The following is a 16,545-nucleotide window of genomic DNA, read 5'->3' as shown; positions in this document are numbered from 1 at the left end:
TCATGATAGATCAACTGGATTTGGCAATTGCATTAAGCGGGAGCGACCGAGGATAGAGCACGCGCGCTCACGACAGGATAACTATCAGAAAGTACGCAGGGGGGTCCTACTCACGAAGTGACCATCGGCGCACCGACTACCTCACTATCTACGCGGTGCCTCCGGACGACTAGCTACCTTCTTTGCACGAGTAGTCAGCCATCTATCAGTTCAGAGCGCCAGCTGTGGGCGATCATGAATGAAACCTGCATAAGGGGGAGATTGTCGTGCAGTGCGCAAGAGATATCTACTATTGGTGGTTCGCCGGTCTGAACTTTCGCGCCTCCCACTTGCAAAGTGACAGGTGACTTGGTCGTAACATGTCGTCTTCGACATTGTGATATTATTTCCTTCCAGAGCGGTCGGAAGAGCGATCCTTCACGTTCCGAAGGTCCCAAAGGGAGGTCGACATTAGCGAAACTGCGCCAGCCTGCTAGTGCCTGTATCCCCCACGTCTGAGAGGTTAGACGAGCCGTAATGTGCAAGTTTACCCAGTTCGGTGGTCCTCCATTATCGTGGAGTCGACACAAGGCAATTACAAGGTCTATACGCTGAGCTGGACGACCGCACGAAATATGGCAGCCTGTGCGGGCGGAGTACATTTGGCATATGAAAGTTGGACACATTATCTACTCGGATTCGGGGTGCGAAGTGCCGCGTACGACACAAGAAGCCGCTATAGGAGGATATGCGTAAGGAAGCGAGCGCAGCACTGCTTCTATAGCGTGGGGTGTCCATGTAGATTTGAGGCATGGGGGTCACAGAAATGTCGTGCGGCGCTGCCGTCCCGCGGGGAAGGGAAAATCTCATCGCCGAAGCGCAAGAAAGTCGGAACGCGCGCCGGATAATTGACGGCACCCCAGGAACCGACCGCCGCACGAGATTCAGGACCTCGTCTCCTCTCTCATGGCGCGATCAGAAAATAGAAGCTCATATCCGATAGCATCTGGGTGCGTGACGCTAGTCTGCTCAGCTGATGATGCTACCGGGCCCGACTACTCAACACGGCACTGCCCGTGCAAGGCGCCGGCGCGCCGGCGGAGGTTCCCCGTCTGCAGCTGACGTCAGTACCGACCGCCAGTCCATGGTAGATTTTCGATTGCAGATCTTAATCTCCCTCGAAGGAGCTAGACACGTAGGCAACTCCGACGGGGTGCCGGATGAATACTCGCAGCGCTGCACGTTCAGCACTGGGGCTCCGAACATGCCCCGCCCGCCAAGGGGCGACGAAGACAGGGGCATCAGCTAGCGACACATCCACAGTTCGACACGGCACAGCTGCGCAAGCAAAGAATATGGGGGAGGCGCAAGTGAAAAGGCGGGGTGTGGAGAAGAATGCGGAGAAGGGCGGGGGGACGGAAGACGCGGGGCAGCCTGTGGGGGACACACGCGTGGCACCCCCACGCTCCCTAGTTGGCCGACACGCTCTGAGACAGCTTCACAACAGGCGACGCGATATGTGGGGGAGCGACAATAAGGTTTGCGGTGGCGCCGCCAGAGTCGACACACAGTGGGACGACGCAGCAGACGTGGGGGGGGGAGGTTGGCGGCGGGAAGGCGGGGCGGGACGAGACGTGGAGGCGCGGCGCAGCCAATTCGGAGTATCTGCGCACAGACCGTGCGAGAGCGCCGCTGTTGCGCCGGTCTGCTGGCGGATGTGCAGGAGCTGCGGCGCGGTGTGTCTAAGACGGCTCCCCAGTTGAGTCAGGCGAAGCGGCGCGCGGCGTGCGTGGGGGAGTGGTGTCGATCTGTGTCGCAGCATGCAGCTTCTGTCGCTGCCCGAGCGCGTGCCGGTCTTGCGAGCTCAATGGCTCCCCCACAGCGACACGGCCCCTGTAAGCCGACATGATCCGATGCATGCGACACGGATTTGCCCCAGCTGCGGCGCGCGTGTGTGCTCTTCGCGTCGCCCTGCACGAATGGGGCGCGTGTGCCAGGTCTCCGCTGTCTGCCCGGGTCTATAACTACCCCGGATTCCCCGGACCGATTCCCGCGCTATTGCAGTCGCACCTTGTACCCTTTACGCCACCTCTCCTTCGCTTCACGATGGTCAACTACCATCTTGGCTTTACCGCGGCCACTGCCTGCATCGGCGGTGTTCTGTTCGGTTATGACACTGGCTTCATCGGCGCGGCCGTCTCCATGTCCAGCTTCCAACGCGACTTTGGCATCACTACTGCGAACAAGGCGCAGGTCTCTGCCAACGTAGTGGCCATCCTCCAGGCCGGCTGCTTTTTCGGCACCCTCATCATGGCCGTTTTCACCAACAAGTTCGGTCGACGTGGCGGCATGGCTCTCGCCTCGTTTGTTTTCGTTATCGGCGCTATCGTTCAGACTGCGACCACTGGAAGTCTGGGTATGCTCTACGCTGGCCGTGCCATCTCTGGTCTCGGCGTCGGCGCCGCGTCGATGCTCACACCTACATACCTCTCCGAGATTTCGCCGCGTGAAGTCCGCGGTCGTCTAGGAACAGCCTACGGTTGCTCTATCTTCACTGCCATCATGGTTTCCTATTGGGTCGACTATGGTTGTAACGAGCATCTAGACCATAATACCCACATGCCGTGGCGAGTTCCAATGGGTCTTCAGCTTGTGCCCGGCGTGCTTTACTTTGTCGGCGCCATTTTCATCAAGGAGTCTCCTCGATGGCTCATCAAGGTCGGTCAGCGCGAAAAAGGTTTCCAGAGCCTCTGTTATATACGCATGGCTTCTCCCGAGGACCCCGTCGTGCGCCAGGAGTACGACGATATTTGCCGCTCAACTGAGGAGGAGCTTCTCATTTCCGAGGGCGTCTCGATCAAAGAGATGTTCTCCAAGGAGTACCGCATCCGTGTTCTCATTGGCTTCCTCCTCATGTTCTGCCAGCAATTCTCCGGCACTAACGCGCTTACATACTACGCCCCTACGTTGTTCGAGACGGTGGGTCTTAGCGGAACGTCCGCTTCGCTGTTCGCCACAGGTGTCTACGGTATTGTCAAGACCTGTGCGTCGTTGTTCTTCATGTTTGTGCTCGCCAAGCGCGTCGGTCGTCGTCTTCCTTTCTTCATCGGCTCGTGCTCCATGGCGACGTGCTTCATCATCGTCGGCGTTGTCCTCGTCTGCAAGCCTCCTCCCGCTGACGTGACCTCTCCTCCTCCCGCTTCTATTGCGATGATGGTCTTCATCTATCTGTTCTGCGTCTCCTACTCATGTTCCTGGGGTCCCGTTCCTTTCACCTACCTGTCCGAGATCTATCCGAACCGCATCCGCGAGTACTGTGTTGCTATGGGCCTCGCGACCCAGTGGGCCTTCAACTACGTCATCTCGCGCATTGTCCCGGTCGCCATTGCTAACATTGGCTGGCGGACGTTCCTTATGTTTGGCATTTTCAATATTGGCATTGCTGTCTTCTCCTTCTTCGTTCTTCGCGAGACTGAGGGCGTTTCGCTTGAGCATATGGACGAGGTCTTTCAGACTGGTTTCCTCATGAAGCCCTCCCAGTGGCATCTCAGCCGGCCCGCTGTTATCAAGACCGAGATCCCGGATTACGAGCTCGATCGACAGGTCAGTACAAAGGGCAACAACGAATACGTCGAGCATGTCACTACTGACCTCGAATCCGAGTCTTCCAAGGCCTCAACGCATCACTAAGTTCATTACTTGCACGGCTAGCTATGTTTTTTTTGTGTGTTTATATTCAGGTCTTTCACGTTTTGGTTTTTGGTAGTTGTTAAAATGTACGGAGTATATTTGCATCAATTTTTTAGGTGGTCATTCATAAATGTCAGCTTGCTGATCCCATAAGTAGTCTTGTCTGCTACATCCAGCTGGTCCTGATACAAGGATCAGCGTCCGACGAGTAGCCATGGATACATTCATGTCCGTTACAGGTTTGCAAAGGGATGCACTCAATGATCTGACGTCAGCGGTCATGCCACTCTTGCGTAATCGTAACTGTATTCTCGAGCCACAGTGTAGTAGACATCAAATCGTTTGATTCCCAGCACATAACCAGACATAACATACTAAAACATAGAACCAGTGGCGTAAGATTTTTAAACTTCGACCGCGCTAGTGACAGCCTTGCGCTTCTCATCAATCTCGCCTTCGTCCAGAACTTCACCAGAAGATTCGAGCGCATACAAGTCGTCGCGATTGACAGCCAAACCAAACTCATTTAGGACCATGTTCGACTTGCGCTGCTCCCAACGGAGGTAGTACCAGAAGCCAGGAACCGTGAGCAACTGAATGCCGTAAAACATGCTGGAGATCTTGTATCCCAGTCTGTAATGCGGCGCCTCCGTGGTCGGGAAGAGGAATAGCGGCAGCCAGGCTGACATCGTGTAACTGATCGTATTGCCAAGACCAACAACTAAACCGCGCGTCTCCGCGTCGTCCTGGAACGATTCCGCAGCCCATGCCACGACGAGCGGTTGAGACGAGAAATTGGCGTAGTTGATAAGATTCGCCGCCATCATGAGTCCGAAGGGAATGTTCCACACAGCTATGATGATATTACATATGAAGGGAATCAGAATCGCGACGAAAATAAACGGCGCACGTCGCTGGTTGTAGTCTGAAACGATGGAGAAAAAGTAGGCGACAACGATGGCAATCGCATTACCGCCAGTCGGGATGATGTTGACCTGCTCGACTGTGAAGCGGCCGACAGCGGTGAGCCACAGGTTGAAGTACGACGACGACGCGCCAAAGCCGCCGATGTTATATGGGCCCTGAAACACCCACGGACGCCACGAACAGAAAAACTTCAAGAGACGCTTTGGCGTCAGCGGGCGCGGCGGCTTGCGTCCGACCTTGGCCATGCGCTGCACTGCGTAAGCGCGGTTCTCCGGGCTGAGCCATCTCGCACGAGTGGTGGTGGGGAAGTCCGGAAGACAGTAAAAGCCAATGCACGCAATAGGAAGAGATATAATACCGTCGATAATGAAAGCCCATCGCCATCCAGCGACGCCGTATCGGCCGTTCATAGTCGCGTACACGCCAGCCTGGATGTATCCGGCAAACATTTGTGCGGCAGAACTAGACACTTCAAATAGTGCCATACGCTTGCCAAGCTCGTTCGGGTAGTACCACGAGCCAAGAACCAACATGAATCCCGGAAACACAGTCGACTCAGCGAGGCCGATGATGAATCTGATACCGTAGATCGTCTTCGCATTCTGGGCTGCGGCGAGACACATAACGAGAATGCCCCAGACAAGTTCGCATGACGGGATAAAGATTGAAGGACGCGTTCTGTTGATAAGGATCTGCGACGGAATGGAACCGATCAGATAGCCGATGTTGAAGAACGTTGTGAAAAGATTTCTTTGCTGGCCGTTCAATGCCAGATCTTCCTTCATACCGCTGACATATGCGTTGGAAACATTTGACTGATCCAGATATTTGATGACATAGCTCAACAGTGAGTAACTGAAGATGAAGAAATCAATGCGCTTCACAAACTTGCGCTCGACCGGCTCAAGTAGAAACGTGTCCCAGAAGATGCCAATCACTCGGCGCCATTTGGCAGGCTTGAAAGTTTCCTTGACCTCCGTAATTGATAAGTTAGTGGAATGCGTGACCTCGACCACACCCTGAGACACGATTTCCTTTTCCATTCCGCGAGGAAGATAAGGGGGAACGAATACAGCGTGCAGTCCCTTATGTACGGCAGAGAAGTCGATGCCGTGGACGAGCTGGCTGGGTCTTATAATCGCAAGACCGACAAGCGAACTTAGTGTCTGAGATACGGAGCAAATCTATACTTTGTGCACGCATGCAGGGCAGTACGCTGCTTGACATAGTATGCTAGCTACGGCTAGCCAAGACCAGAATGACAGAGACAAGACAGCATGAGATATCAGAATTGCGTCAGATAAGCATGAAAGCATCATAAGAACTAAAAGCCAATCTTCCGGAGACGCTGTGCCTCGGGTTGATGACCTACGAGCGGAGACCGTAGAAGTGGTCTCTGAGTCTCCAAAGATAGTCGGGCTTTGCGTGCGGAGAATCAGGAAACAGAAGGCTCTGTGGAGCTAGGGCGTGTCACTAACTCACTTTGTGTGTGGCGCCACGCGCTCTTGTACGCGTGCTTTTCGGTTCAAGATGTCTTTATCTGCCTTAATCGAGGATCGTCGCGCCAGGGCCAGCGAAGTAAAGATATTTTGGATTGACAAGTCAGCCCCTCCTCCTCTGTTACTGCGTTATTTCTCCATATTTCGCAGACCAATACTCATATCGGAGATAGTGAAACAAAATCCGTTCGCGAACTCGATGTTCCTGTTACAAGAGGCGTCAGTTTAACAATGTCATGGGTCGAAGCGCGCGATGTTGGAATATGCGTGCTGCCTGCGATGAGGCTGGCTCGCGCTCTAGATTTGTGATGTGTACCGCACTCTCTGACTCGAGCCTCCAGCCCACGAGCATGCGTTTAAGCATGGGCCCGGAACCCGACGCTGAGGGCGTCAGCACTCGTGCAACCACAGAATACTGAGAGTCTTGCAGGACAATGCGCAAGCACGAAGGCCAGCGCAGTTTAACGTAGAGCTCTGACCGACCCTTGGACCATTTGTTGTGTGCACGGCCGGGGTCTTCAGTGCAGTTCCGCGGCCCGCCCCCGAGCTTCTCGGGCCAAGAGACCAGGATATTTCACACTGCCAATTGAACAGGGTCTATCCATTTTATCGCTCGGCTTTCTTGAGTGCAAATATTTCTCTCGTTTGTCTTTGTGTTGGGATTTGATTTCATTTCTGAGTCCTGGTAATGCCGAGAGGGACCCACGGCTACTCAACAGGCTGACTTACCGTGGCGTTTGCCGCACTCCTCGCAGCGGCATATGCGCCCCAAGACTCTTGAGATAAGAACAAGGCCCCTTAATTCAATCAAGGTTTCGTGCAGCTCTTGAGACGTTGCGGAGATTCTTCGACCTCCAGCCTTGTAGACCTCTGGACTTCTGCATCTTTATATGAGGTCTGAAATCGATAGTCGGTCGAATCTGTAGAATGAGTGCCGATCTGTATCGAACGATTTGGGAACTCAACTGAGGGATCATACAGGCGCGGGGCAACTGCTATCGTGAACCGGAATGAACGGAACACAATCGCCGTACCACACAAATAGCGAGCGACTCCATTGCTCACGAGCCACAGCTATCGGCACCGCCGATCGCTTTAGAGCTTTAAATCAATCCGGCCGCTTAATCGCTTTTCCTTCTCCGCGACCTCCCACTTCCCAGTTGACTTGCAGTCATCTTCGTACACACGGCAATTTTCAGCAAGCCTATACGGCAGTTACTGAACGATCAGCCTCCTCGGCTCAAAACCATAATAGTTCAAAATACGTTAACTACGGACTATACAACAGGAATGACAACAAGACAAGGAAACGTCAAGTGGAATATATATAGATAAGAAAGGAGGCTCAGCAAAAACATTCGATGAGAGTAAACATAACTAACTAGTAAGGCGCCAGATTCCGTCAAAACAAACTATACCCACCATGCCCCCAAAGAGTACTTTGTCCATCCGAAGAACAATTGACAAGCATTTTCAACCTTTAACAGACAAACAAAAGATAAGAGAGCGCAAGACACATGGCGGACCGGGACATGCAAGAGAAGAATTAGCAGTCGATCCTTAAAAGCTCTGCGGTACTTGCGCTGCGGGGGGACTTGAATGCATTCCGTTTTTCCGTTCATACCGTCCCCTCCGCATTTGTTGTTTGAGAGCGACGGAATCCAGCGGTTTTAGAAGCTCAAAACTGCATAGTAACTCCTCTGAGACTGACATGACAGCTCCCCAGTTATCGAACTCGCCGCAATAATTTGGAGCAGAGAAAACTGTGACCAGCGTCCGCTCGTTGAAAAATTCGTAACCATCCTCAACAACCATATGTGCACGGCACACAAGATCAAATTCAAACTTTGCCAAAAACCGGTTGATAGCGGACTTTCCAAAGCAGTAAGAAACTCCTCGCTCGTTGTCTTCCCATTCGTCTTGCATATCTGTTGGATCAGACCACAGCAGGTCGTTCAACAGACCATAATCCGGGACATCTGTTGGCCGCGCGATATTTCTGATTTCGTCCATCGAATTAAGCACTGGCGACAGTCCTCCATGTACGCAGAAAATTTTTGATGCGACAATTGCTGCAATAGGTAGAGTGTTGAAGCAGTCGACAAATGTTTTCCACACTTTGATACCACATCTGCGCTTGCATTCATCATAGAAGCCGTACACACGCGTCACGTTCGCGCACTCATGATTCCCTCGAAGCAGAAAGAAGTTTTCGGGGTACTTGATCTTGTATGCCAACAGAAGAAGAATAGTCTCAAGTCCTTGCTTCCCGCGATCCACATAGTCACCCAAAAACAAGTAGTTCGCAGAAGGAGGAAATCCGCACATCTCAAAAAGTCGAATGAGATCACCATATTGGCCATGGATATCACCGACAATTTTGACGGGGGGAGAAAGTTCGATCAAGGTCGGCTGTGATAAAAAGATCTCTCGAGCACATCGGCAGATGACTTGAATCTCCGCATTTTTCAGACAGACGCTCTTCGTGGCCTTGCCTGCATAGCCAACATCCAGTAGTCGCTGGATGATTTCGTCGATGTCGAGAGAGAGCGAAATATCAGTTCCCTGACTTGCAGCTAGCTTTGCGGAAGAGTCATCATCTTTCCGAGTGCTGTCCATGCTGACGTTACTGCTGCTTCCAGTTCTGTGATGGTGGCTGTGCGAAGCAGCCTGCAGAGGCGAAGCTGGCGCGGATGCAACGAGGCTGCCAGTCGGCGTACCGCCGGATGTCGCCACTGTGAGTGTAGGCATAGCTTTGTCGGATGTTGACGGGGTTCCTGGCTGCGAAGTAGATTCGGGAGATGCATCGAAAGACCGTCGGATCAGGATCGGCTCCCGCGGCTCATGAACCTGCATGGATGGCGGCAGGTTTGCATTATCGAAAGTAGCAGTGCTTGGCGTCAGCACTTGATCTGTTGAGAGCTTTGCAAGCACCGGCGATGGAGACCCATCAGAACTTGCGGAGGCTTGATTGGCGAGGTCAGTGGCAACGTTCGTGATTTTAGAACGAATCGAGGCCCGGGATCGAGCGGAGCCCTGTGTGTCTGTTCGGGAGAACGACGGATATGACTGTAAGCCATCAACGCTCTTCGAGCGAGAGTTGCTGTTTCCCATGATGAAATACGAGCTAGAGTCCGAGGGACGGACTTTGGAGGCTCAACCGAGAAACCAGCTAGTAAAAACTGTGCCAGTTCGCAGTGGGATCAAGATTGCCGCCAGATTCACCGGTCCAGTTTAGACAAATCACTGTGATCAACCGTTGCGGAGGAAGGAGATGCCCACACAATGAGAAAGGGGGGATGGGATGACTGGCGGTGATAAGAAGGACGTAAGTGAGTGACTAAATGAGGGTGCGGCAGCCTAAAATAGAGCGAGTTAGCAAACCAAGCTCTCCTCTGCGATAGTGTATATCTCGTCGCAATCTCATTTCTGCTGGCAGGGAGCGAGTCTGAGCACAGGCGCCGATTTTCGAAGCCAGTGCAAGTGTAGAAGAAGTCGAGCAAGCATCATCACAGTTCAGCAAAGCCGGCGAGCAGCGCGACAGGTCATACCGCCGATCTGCATATATGCAAATACCAATGCGGACTATTCCAAAATCCGAGTGCCAAAGCAGCCAAACTATGCTGAGATAGGACCTGACAGAACGGTGCCAGGAACGCAGCGAGGGATGACGACGTCGTGGCAGTGGGCCCAACGAGACATTGTAACGATTTCGCGCGCTACCAGCAGATACGAGAAGTGCACGTGCAGATGAAGCAAAATAAAGGGAAAAAATGAGGCACTCACGTCGAAGCGGCGGAGCAGCGAGCACCGGAGAAGAGGATCGGGATAACAGCGCGGAGGATGGTTGAGCGCGAGCGTCAGTCTGACGGAGAGTTCGAGGCGAGCTCCGCAGGACAATGAGACGGGGCCAGGCAGACGCGGGTGCGCATGGACAGCAGAATCGACGGCGACGACGGCGACGGCACGGAGAGGGCGTGGTAAGGGAGAGGGCGAAAGGGCGGGCGGCGGCGGATGGGGAGAGAGGGACGGATGGGGAGCGCGGACTCGGAGTGCACGAGCGGCGGGCGAGACGCGCCAGACTACAGGGCCCAGCCCACACAAGCCCCTCGCCCAGGCCCCCCTCCGCAAAATTCTCCACTCCCACACTCCTACTTCTCCCTTCACCTCCCCTCTTCACTCCTTCACTTGTCAGGAACAGGTATGTCGGCCCTCGTTTGTCTTTTCACTATCTGCACTGTACCTGTTGTTCGTCCCAACCTGTCCCTCCTCACTGTCCGCGTCCGCGCTTTACATGATGAATTCATACACAAACACAAAATCAACTAGAAGCTGTTTCCGACCTATTCATGGGGATTTTTTATGAATCGCTACTCTGACCTCTTTGTGGGCGCGCACTTGTGGAGTGGTGGGGACGCGCGGCACGACCTGCAGCAGTGTTTTTTTTACATAGTAGCCGACTAACCAGCTATCCTTTCATACAGGCCGATACGACATTCTTCTTGATGGACACGTTCACTCCTGACCTAGAGGTATACTGGAGCAAACATGTAAAAGGTATGACTTTTGCTGCTTATTTACACAGTCTTGGAACGACGCCCTTCTTGGCTGTGAAGTATTTGCGGGGCCGTAGTCACCCGACTTCTTGGCAACAGCGCACTGAAACTATGTACTGTGCACAGCTACACCAGAGCACAACAACAAAAACTTGCGAACGTCCTCTGCCGCTGTGCTATTTCTTCTTTATCTGCTTCTCCATATCCTCTACAAAGTGCTCCACTTCGTGAAGTTCGCGCTGCGCTTCCTCAATCGGCGTACTGCTGAACCATGACAGAAACGCGTTCCACGCAATTGATACAATGTTCACAAACATCAGCCTGTAGTCCAACGGTATAAGTCGGAAATTGAGCACTTGCACTGCTGGCCACACCATGTAATTTCCAACCATCGTGGGATACCACTTTGTCCGCAGCTCTTCCTTAATCTGCTTCCATGAGTGCAGCTGCAACACGCCCATGCTGACATAAAACGACGCCAGGCCGACAGGCGCCCAGACCAGCTGGTCCGCTGCCATTCGCAAGCACGCTTCCGCCATCGGGCGTCCAGGCAGGACAATTCGTGTGCTGATAAGTCTGTACCATTGTGACACTACCGGCGCAAAGACTACTCCGCCATGAAAGCACATTCGAGCTGTCCGCACATAGTCATATTTTCCGTCACGCTCCCTATCCGGTGAGGCTCTTTGCGCAATAAAATCGCCCGCACCAAATAACACCTGCATAACAAGTCAGCCCCTCAGCTTCAAGTGCGTTCGCAGGTGGGCTGCCAGATTCGCCAACAGCGCACGCAATCACTTACAGAAGTAGTCACACATTGTGTCAAAATTGGCCTCGACGTCATCATTGCGCTATACCATTTATAAAACGACGACATCTTGCTATCCGCTGCAACTAGAGACAATTTCCCGAGAACGGATGTGCTGTATGCTGTGTATACCTTGTGTTGCAGTATAATAAATGAAAGATCAACTCAAACACCAGCTGTCTAGACGTGAGTGTGAATATATTCAGTGGCTGTCTGCGATTTTCAGTCCTCCTTATTCGGCACGGTTTGCTCTGCTTTTGCGCGTGGTGATCTGCGTTCGTCGCCCATCAGTTCCTTTCGACGAGTTATGACACAAGACCCCCCGTGTTGATTGTCAGAACACGCACGCATATTGCGGGTTAGGTCATGGATTGATTGCGTATACCATTATTGTGATCTTTGTAGAGCTCCATCATGCATGCCCTGCACCAGTCAACTAATCATCTAAATTGCTGGCGACCCATGGAAACGAATATATGAAGCCTTTGTTACAAAACGACTGCTATTTACTATTAACATCACATTTCGCAGTCAAAGTCGGTGATAATCACGCTGGTGTCGCTAGTCAATCTCCAGATCGCACAATCTAGCAATCATTAATCATAGCTCACTATCATTGGCGAGCGTCCCTCTATTTAATGATAAAATTCGCCTTGACAGCTACTTATATTTAGGAGCGTAAATTATCACGTCTTTTCCTTCAGTTCTCCGATTGCTGCACTTTCAAGAACAACGGCAACTTGATGACTTCTTCTGTACTGCTTGTGCCGTTCGCTTCCGTTAAGAAGAGGATAATATATCAAAATTTTTCGCGTCTCTGTGTTTAAATAAATCAAAATCACGAAAGCTTTCATAATCATATCAGATACCAGCTCGTCGGTTTCTGACATACGTGCCTCGTAGGTTTGTTGATCAGACTGATCAGAATACAGCTGCATATCGTTCTCCCTAAATTGGTTAAAATTCTCCTTTGCATGTTTCCTATATTGTTTGAAATCCTTAGTATTCTTCCAGTCCATAATATCGTAAGACCCGCCGTCTTGATAAGCGTGCGCCAGAGCCGCGGAAATCAATGCTCTGCGTCATGCTGCAAATTCTCCCCGACCCTTCTTCTGATGAGTTTGTACTTGTATCGACCGGAAGCAACTTGAAATTGTAGCGGTAAGTCCCAAATGAGTGTATGTATGGAAAATGCTCTTTCAACCCACCGCAAAATCACAGCTTTCTGAATAGCCTCGTTTATAGCATCTTCGTCAACATTTTCAGTTCTATGCATTAGCACGAACGGCTGAACACATGGAGGCAAAATCTGAAAAACTCCTACGTAAAAGAGAACTACACCGCTGATAGATGATTTCAGTTAATCAAAATTCCGTGATACTAACTGTCGTCCTGAACGGGATTCATATCTGCATTTTTCGATAGTTCCATTTGATTTCAGCTTCATGTCGCAAATCTCGCGTATCGCTTAGCTACTGTGCAACTTGATGCAGATCCCGTCTAGTTTGGTCCAGCGAAGTACGATAATCGTGTATCTCCTGATAGGCATTATGCAACTGGGCTTCAGTCTCGGCGAACTTCCGTCCAGGTTGGTGGCCCGGACAGAATGATGGTGAACTTTACGATTCAGCTCCCATCGTTTAATCTTGTAAATTGCTCTTAGCTCGGCATAATTCCTCTTTGGTATGCTGGAGCTCGTCTGTGTACGTCTTAGTTCGTCCTTGCGTTGTGTGTACTCACTCTGTCCAACTTGGTTGTGACTGTGCTTCAACGATTGATGTTATTGGCGGTCAGCTCGTTCGGCCCGGGCACCGGGTGAGTTATTTCCTGTAGATATTGTTCGACGTTATCGACATTTGCGTGTTGGCTGCGCGTTGATGAGAAAATATCCCAGTTGAAGTAGCAATAGCGATAACTTACTTGGTGACGACAGGCTGCTCACTGTTGCCGTTGTACGTCTCTTTTTCGAGCTTTTATAAGTACTAGACATTAAGAGCAAAACATGGCAGTGTCGTCAAAAGTACAATGGAGGAGCATAATCAGTTGCGGAATGGGTGATACGATCGGAAAATCGAGTCAACTAAGCGCGTATGCGTCCGTTATTCTATCCCATCCATATACGAGCGCAAGTTGACACTGCACGCGGCTTTTATTTAGATAATAGTCACTTTCACTGATCAGTGATTTAAATGCAAAAGTAGTTCGTAAAATATAGTGACTTCATTCGCTAACTAGATAAAACGACAAATCCGCGTAATTACTGGAACAAAATTACTCGTCAGACTTCTTCGAGAGGTACTCGGAAGCCTGATTGAGTTTCTCGGTAGCCACCTTCTGAGCAGATGCCGCATACTCTTTAGCAGAATCCAGGTATGACTGCTTGCTGGCATCAGCGCTGCTCTTCGCCTCGTCCTTATTGGTGCTCATGGTGTCGGCAACGGACTGGAAAGTGCCCTTGCTCTCCTTGGGCTGCATGTCACGAGCCAGCTTGTCATAGGTGCCAGTAGCCTGCTCCTTAATCTGCTCAGCGTAGGACTTCTGCGAATCGGGCTTCATGGTCTCGGCGACCTTGTCGGAAACGTTCTTGCGGCCAGCTATCCGGAGGAGTTAGTTATGCAGGCCATATATGGGAGTCAAAGTCCAGTAGAAAAAATACCGTCGGTCATTTTGAAGAGTCTGGAAGATTGAGTGAAAGTTCGTTTGAAGGACTGAATTGTAGTGGAAGTTATCGAGGTGAGTCGATTGATGGGAGAAACAAATAAATTGGGGATAGCCCTCCTATTTATGCAGAAAGACTCAAATTCGCAATCATGTGCCGAACTAAAACGTGAGTGTTTTAGCCGGGACAGGAACTATCCGTAACGAGGACCGACAGGCAGATCGTAAGAGCGACGACCCGTGTGAAGACTTACGTCATCGATGAATGCCGTGCTGTCATAGTGAGCATTCTATCGGAAAATATGACCCGTACAGAACGATGATCCTCGTAAGTACGATCTGCTAATTGCGTCGTCGATAGTTTATTCGTCGATCAAAAATCAAGCTGTGGAGTAGGCTACCCTCCGTCACCGAGTTGAGCAGAGATCGCCGACGTTCGTTCCACAGCTGACAATATTGGCATCTACGTCAGTCATTTTTTTGTAATTGGCGGTAGTCATCAATTATGCGATATAAACAAGTCGTCTAATTAATTATGATATTCAAAGCTGAAAAATGGAAAGAATTGTGAATCATCTGCGCGCAAGGCGCTGAGAGCTCGAGACACGGACGCGCGAGCCGCGCGACACGATCGTCGGGAGGTTATGACGTCAGCGGAGTGAACTTCGACAAAGATGTGCGCTCGACGGCACATTTTAGCCTGCGATGATCAGCGCCGCATGCATATGCACGTCCTCTACATGCGATCGCCCGGCTTGCTGATCCGCAATTTTACTACTAGCCACAGGTCATTTTTCTAAAAGTAGCCATTGCTCGTAGTCTCGGTGACTTTAGACAGAGCGACCGTGAATCTTCTTACAACAGCCGTGGCTGAGAATCGCTAAATCGGCGAGCAGCTGCGCCCCCATTCGCTCGGCAGAACGTTCCGTTCTTACGGATGACATCTGCTTGCATCAATTACTTGAGAATCACCCGGCGTCGACTAGTCAGACTACTTAAATTGGTCCAGAATAAGATGTGAATGACCACCTTCTACCGTTGAAATAGCACTTGTGTCCAGCTGCTCGCGATGATCTGATCGGTCGCACAGCTTTGCCAAAGTTCTACTTTATTCTTATGAGACTCTCCGCTATAAGCCTACTTTCTTTAGTTAAATATTTTGAACGGGACAGTCGGCAACCGCAAGGCCGCATTCCGCTACACTTTCCCTATCCACTAACAAGAGCTTCACAGGCCCGCAAAATCGTAGTATTGAATGTCACACCATCTTCGTGATTCATTCTGGACTATCTTATCTTGATCTGCTTAACTTCTTCATCGCGTGTAGAAATCGATAATTTGCCTCCAGCACGAAGGAAGAACTCTAACTGGGCGAAGAAAATGCAGACATTTCGGAGGGGGCCACGGCGCACGCCAAATCGCATATATGTATATATATACATATGCTAATCCCGTGTACATATTTTTAAGCCGCCTTGTGCTGATATTCAAAAATGAATTGTGAGCCATCTGCGTTGCAGATGGAGGCACGGCCCGCTCGCGCGGCTGAATATCCAGGGGCCTTCTCAGGGGCGAGTTGAGGCGGCGGTTGTGCCGAAGTGGTGTCTCATTAAATACCGGCGCGGTGCTAAGCGCGATGAGCTTAGAGCTTGGCACGTGCTTTGCAGCACCGTGCTGTCAAACTCAGCGAAGTTCATGAAAACCTGAAGAGCCTCCTCACCTGCTGCGTCTGTTGCTCTCATTCACCATAACGAGCGGCTAGTGCTTCAAGAGTGCACAATGCAGAGTAGATTTCAGATTTAAAGTATAGTTCAGCATATACTCTACTCATAGCAGCCAGCATCAGGACGATCATCTTTGCTCTAACAACAATTCTCAGCTTGTCACGTAGTAGTGTATGAAAATAAATCGAATAGTTCTGACCATCAACAATACCACTTTTGTCTCGAAATTCATTGGAATCATATACGTTCTCTGTTGTTTGCTAAGCAATTTTTCAGTGCTTCAACAAGGGCATGTGAGATGACGGCCATGCTATTGAGCTTTGACGGTCACATCAGTACCTTAGTTATATTTCTAGCAAGCTGAATTGATTTATAACTGTGACGATTCAAAACATTTTGAGGCCTACGTATTTGCTCGTCATACAAAAACCAGATTGCCAGGATATTTGTTTATCCTCTTATAATGATTTCGCGATTGAATAGCACAACATGCTTCAGCCATGCTTCTTGGTAACCAAACACAACACAGTGATATCAATAATATGAATTCTTAGGTTTATGTAGTATCTAACTTCTTTGCAGCACAAGCGTGGTAGGCTGCTGGCGCGAGGGACCATGATCGATAGTGCAACCCTCCGGTGAAAGTTCGTTCGCGTGATTATTTGAGACACCCGAGATCTCGTCTTGTTGTCGAATAGCACAAT

General features: G+C 50.8%; 5 protein-coding genes across 5 annotated transcripts; 1 reads left to right on the top strand and 4 right to left on the bottom strand.

Annotated features, from left to right (window-relative positions):
• Positions 1-1,742: 1,742 nt before the first annotated feature.
• Positions 1,743-3,777, top strand: V1518DRAFT_413827 (uncharacterized protein). Its single transcript, XM_066903406.1, has one exon. It carries the CDS (start codon positions 1,885-1,887, stop codon positions 3,667-3,669), a length of 1,785 nt encoding a protein of 594 aa, XP_066760825.1. The 5' UTR covers positions 1,743-1,884; the 3' UTR covers positions 3,670-3,777.
• Positions 3,778-3,871: 94 nt separating this feature from the next.
• V1518DRAFT_210733 (major facilitator superfamily domain-containing protein) lies at positions 3,872-5,883 on the bottom strand. Its single transcript, XM_066900915.1, has one exon. It carries the CDS (start codon positions 5,637-5,639, stop codon positions 4,074-4,076), a length of 1,566 nt encoding a protein of 521 aa, XP_066760824.1. The 5' UTR covers positions 5,640-5,883; the 3' UTR covers positions 3,872-4,073.
• A 1,657-nt stretch (positions 5,884-7,540) lies between these two features.
• Positions 7,541-9,343, bottom strand: V1518DRAFT_210726 (Metallo-dependent phosphatase-like protein). The gene has a single exon (XM_066900914.1). The coding sequence runs from the start codon at positions 9,207-9,209 to the stop codon at positions 7,656-7,658; it is 1,554 nt and encodes a 517-aa protein (XP_066760823.1). The 5' UTR covers positions 9,210-9,343; the 3' UTR covers positions 7,541-7,655.
• Positions 9,344-10,736: 1,393 nt separating this feature from the next.
• On the bottom strand, positions 10,737-11,722 carry V1518DRAFT_432237 (uncharacterized protein). Its single transcript, XM_066906206.1, has 2 exons — positions 11,454-11,722; positions 10,737-11,370 (listed from the first exon to the last, which is right to left on the bottom strand). Exons 1-2 carry the CDS (start codon positions 11,526-11,528, stop codon positions 10,828-10,830), a joined length of 618 nt encoding a protein of 205 aa, XP_066760822.1. The 5' UTR covers positions 11,529-11,722; the 3' UTR covers positions 10,737-10,827.
• A 1,938-nt stretch (positions 11,723-13,660) lies between these two features.
• On the bottom strand, positions 13,661-14,652 carry V1518DRAFT_413812 (heat shock protein 9/12-domain-containing protein). Its single transcript, XM_066903405.1, has 3 exons — positions 14,372-14,652; positions 14,116-14,279; positions 13,661-14,053 (listed from the first exon to the last, which is right to left on the bottom strand). Exons 1-3 carry the CDS (start codon positions 14,404-14,406, stop codon positions 13,731-13,733), a joined length of 522 nt encoding a protein of 173 aa, XP_066760821.1. The 5' UTR covers positions 14,407-14,652; the 3' UTR covers positions 13,661-13,730.
• Positions 14,653-16,545: the final 1,893 nt, after the last annotated feature.

This window comes from Limtongia smithiae, assembly GCF_038497785.1.
Source record: "Limtongia smithiae strain NRRL Y-17922 unplaced genomic scaffold V1518scaffold_3, whole genome shotgun sequence".
NCBI lineage: Eukaryota > Fungi > Ascomycota > Lipomycetes > Lipomycetales > Lipomycetaceae > Limtongia > Limtongia smithiae.
The sequence above is the reverse complement of the archived record's forward strand: the minus strand, read 5'-3'. Positions and strand labels throughout refer to the sequence as shown.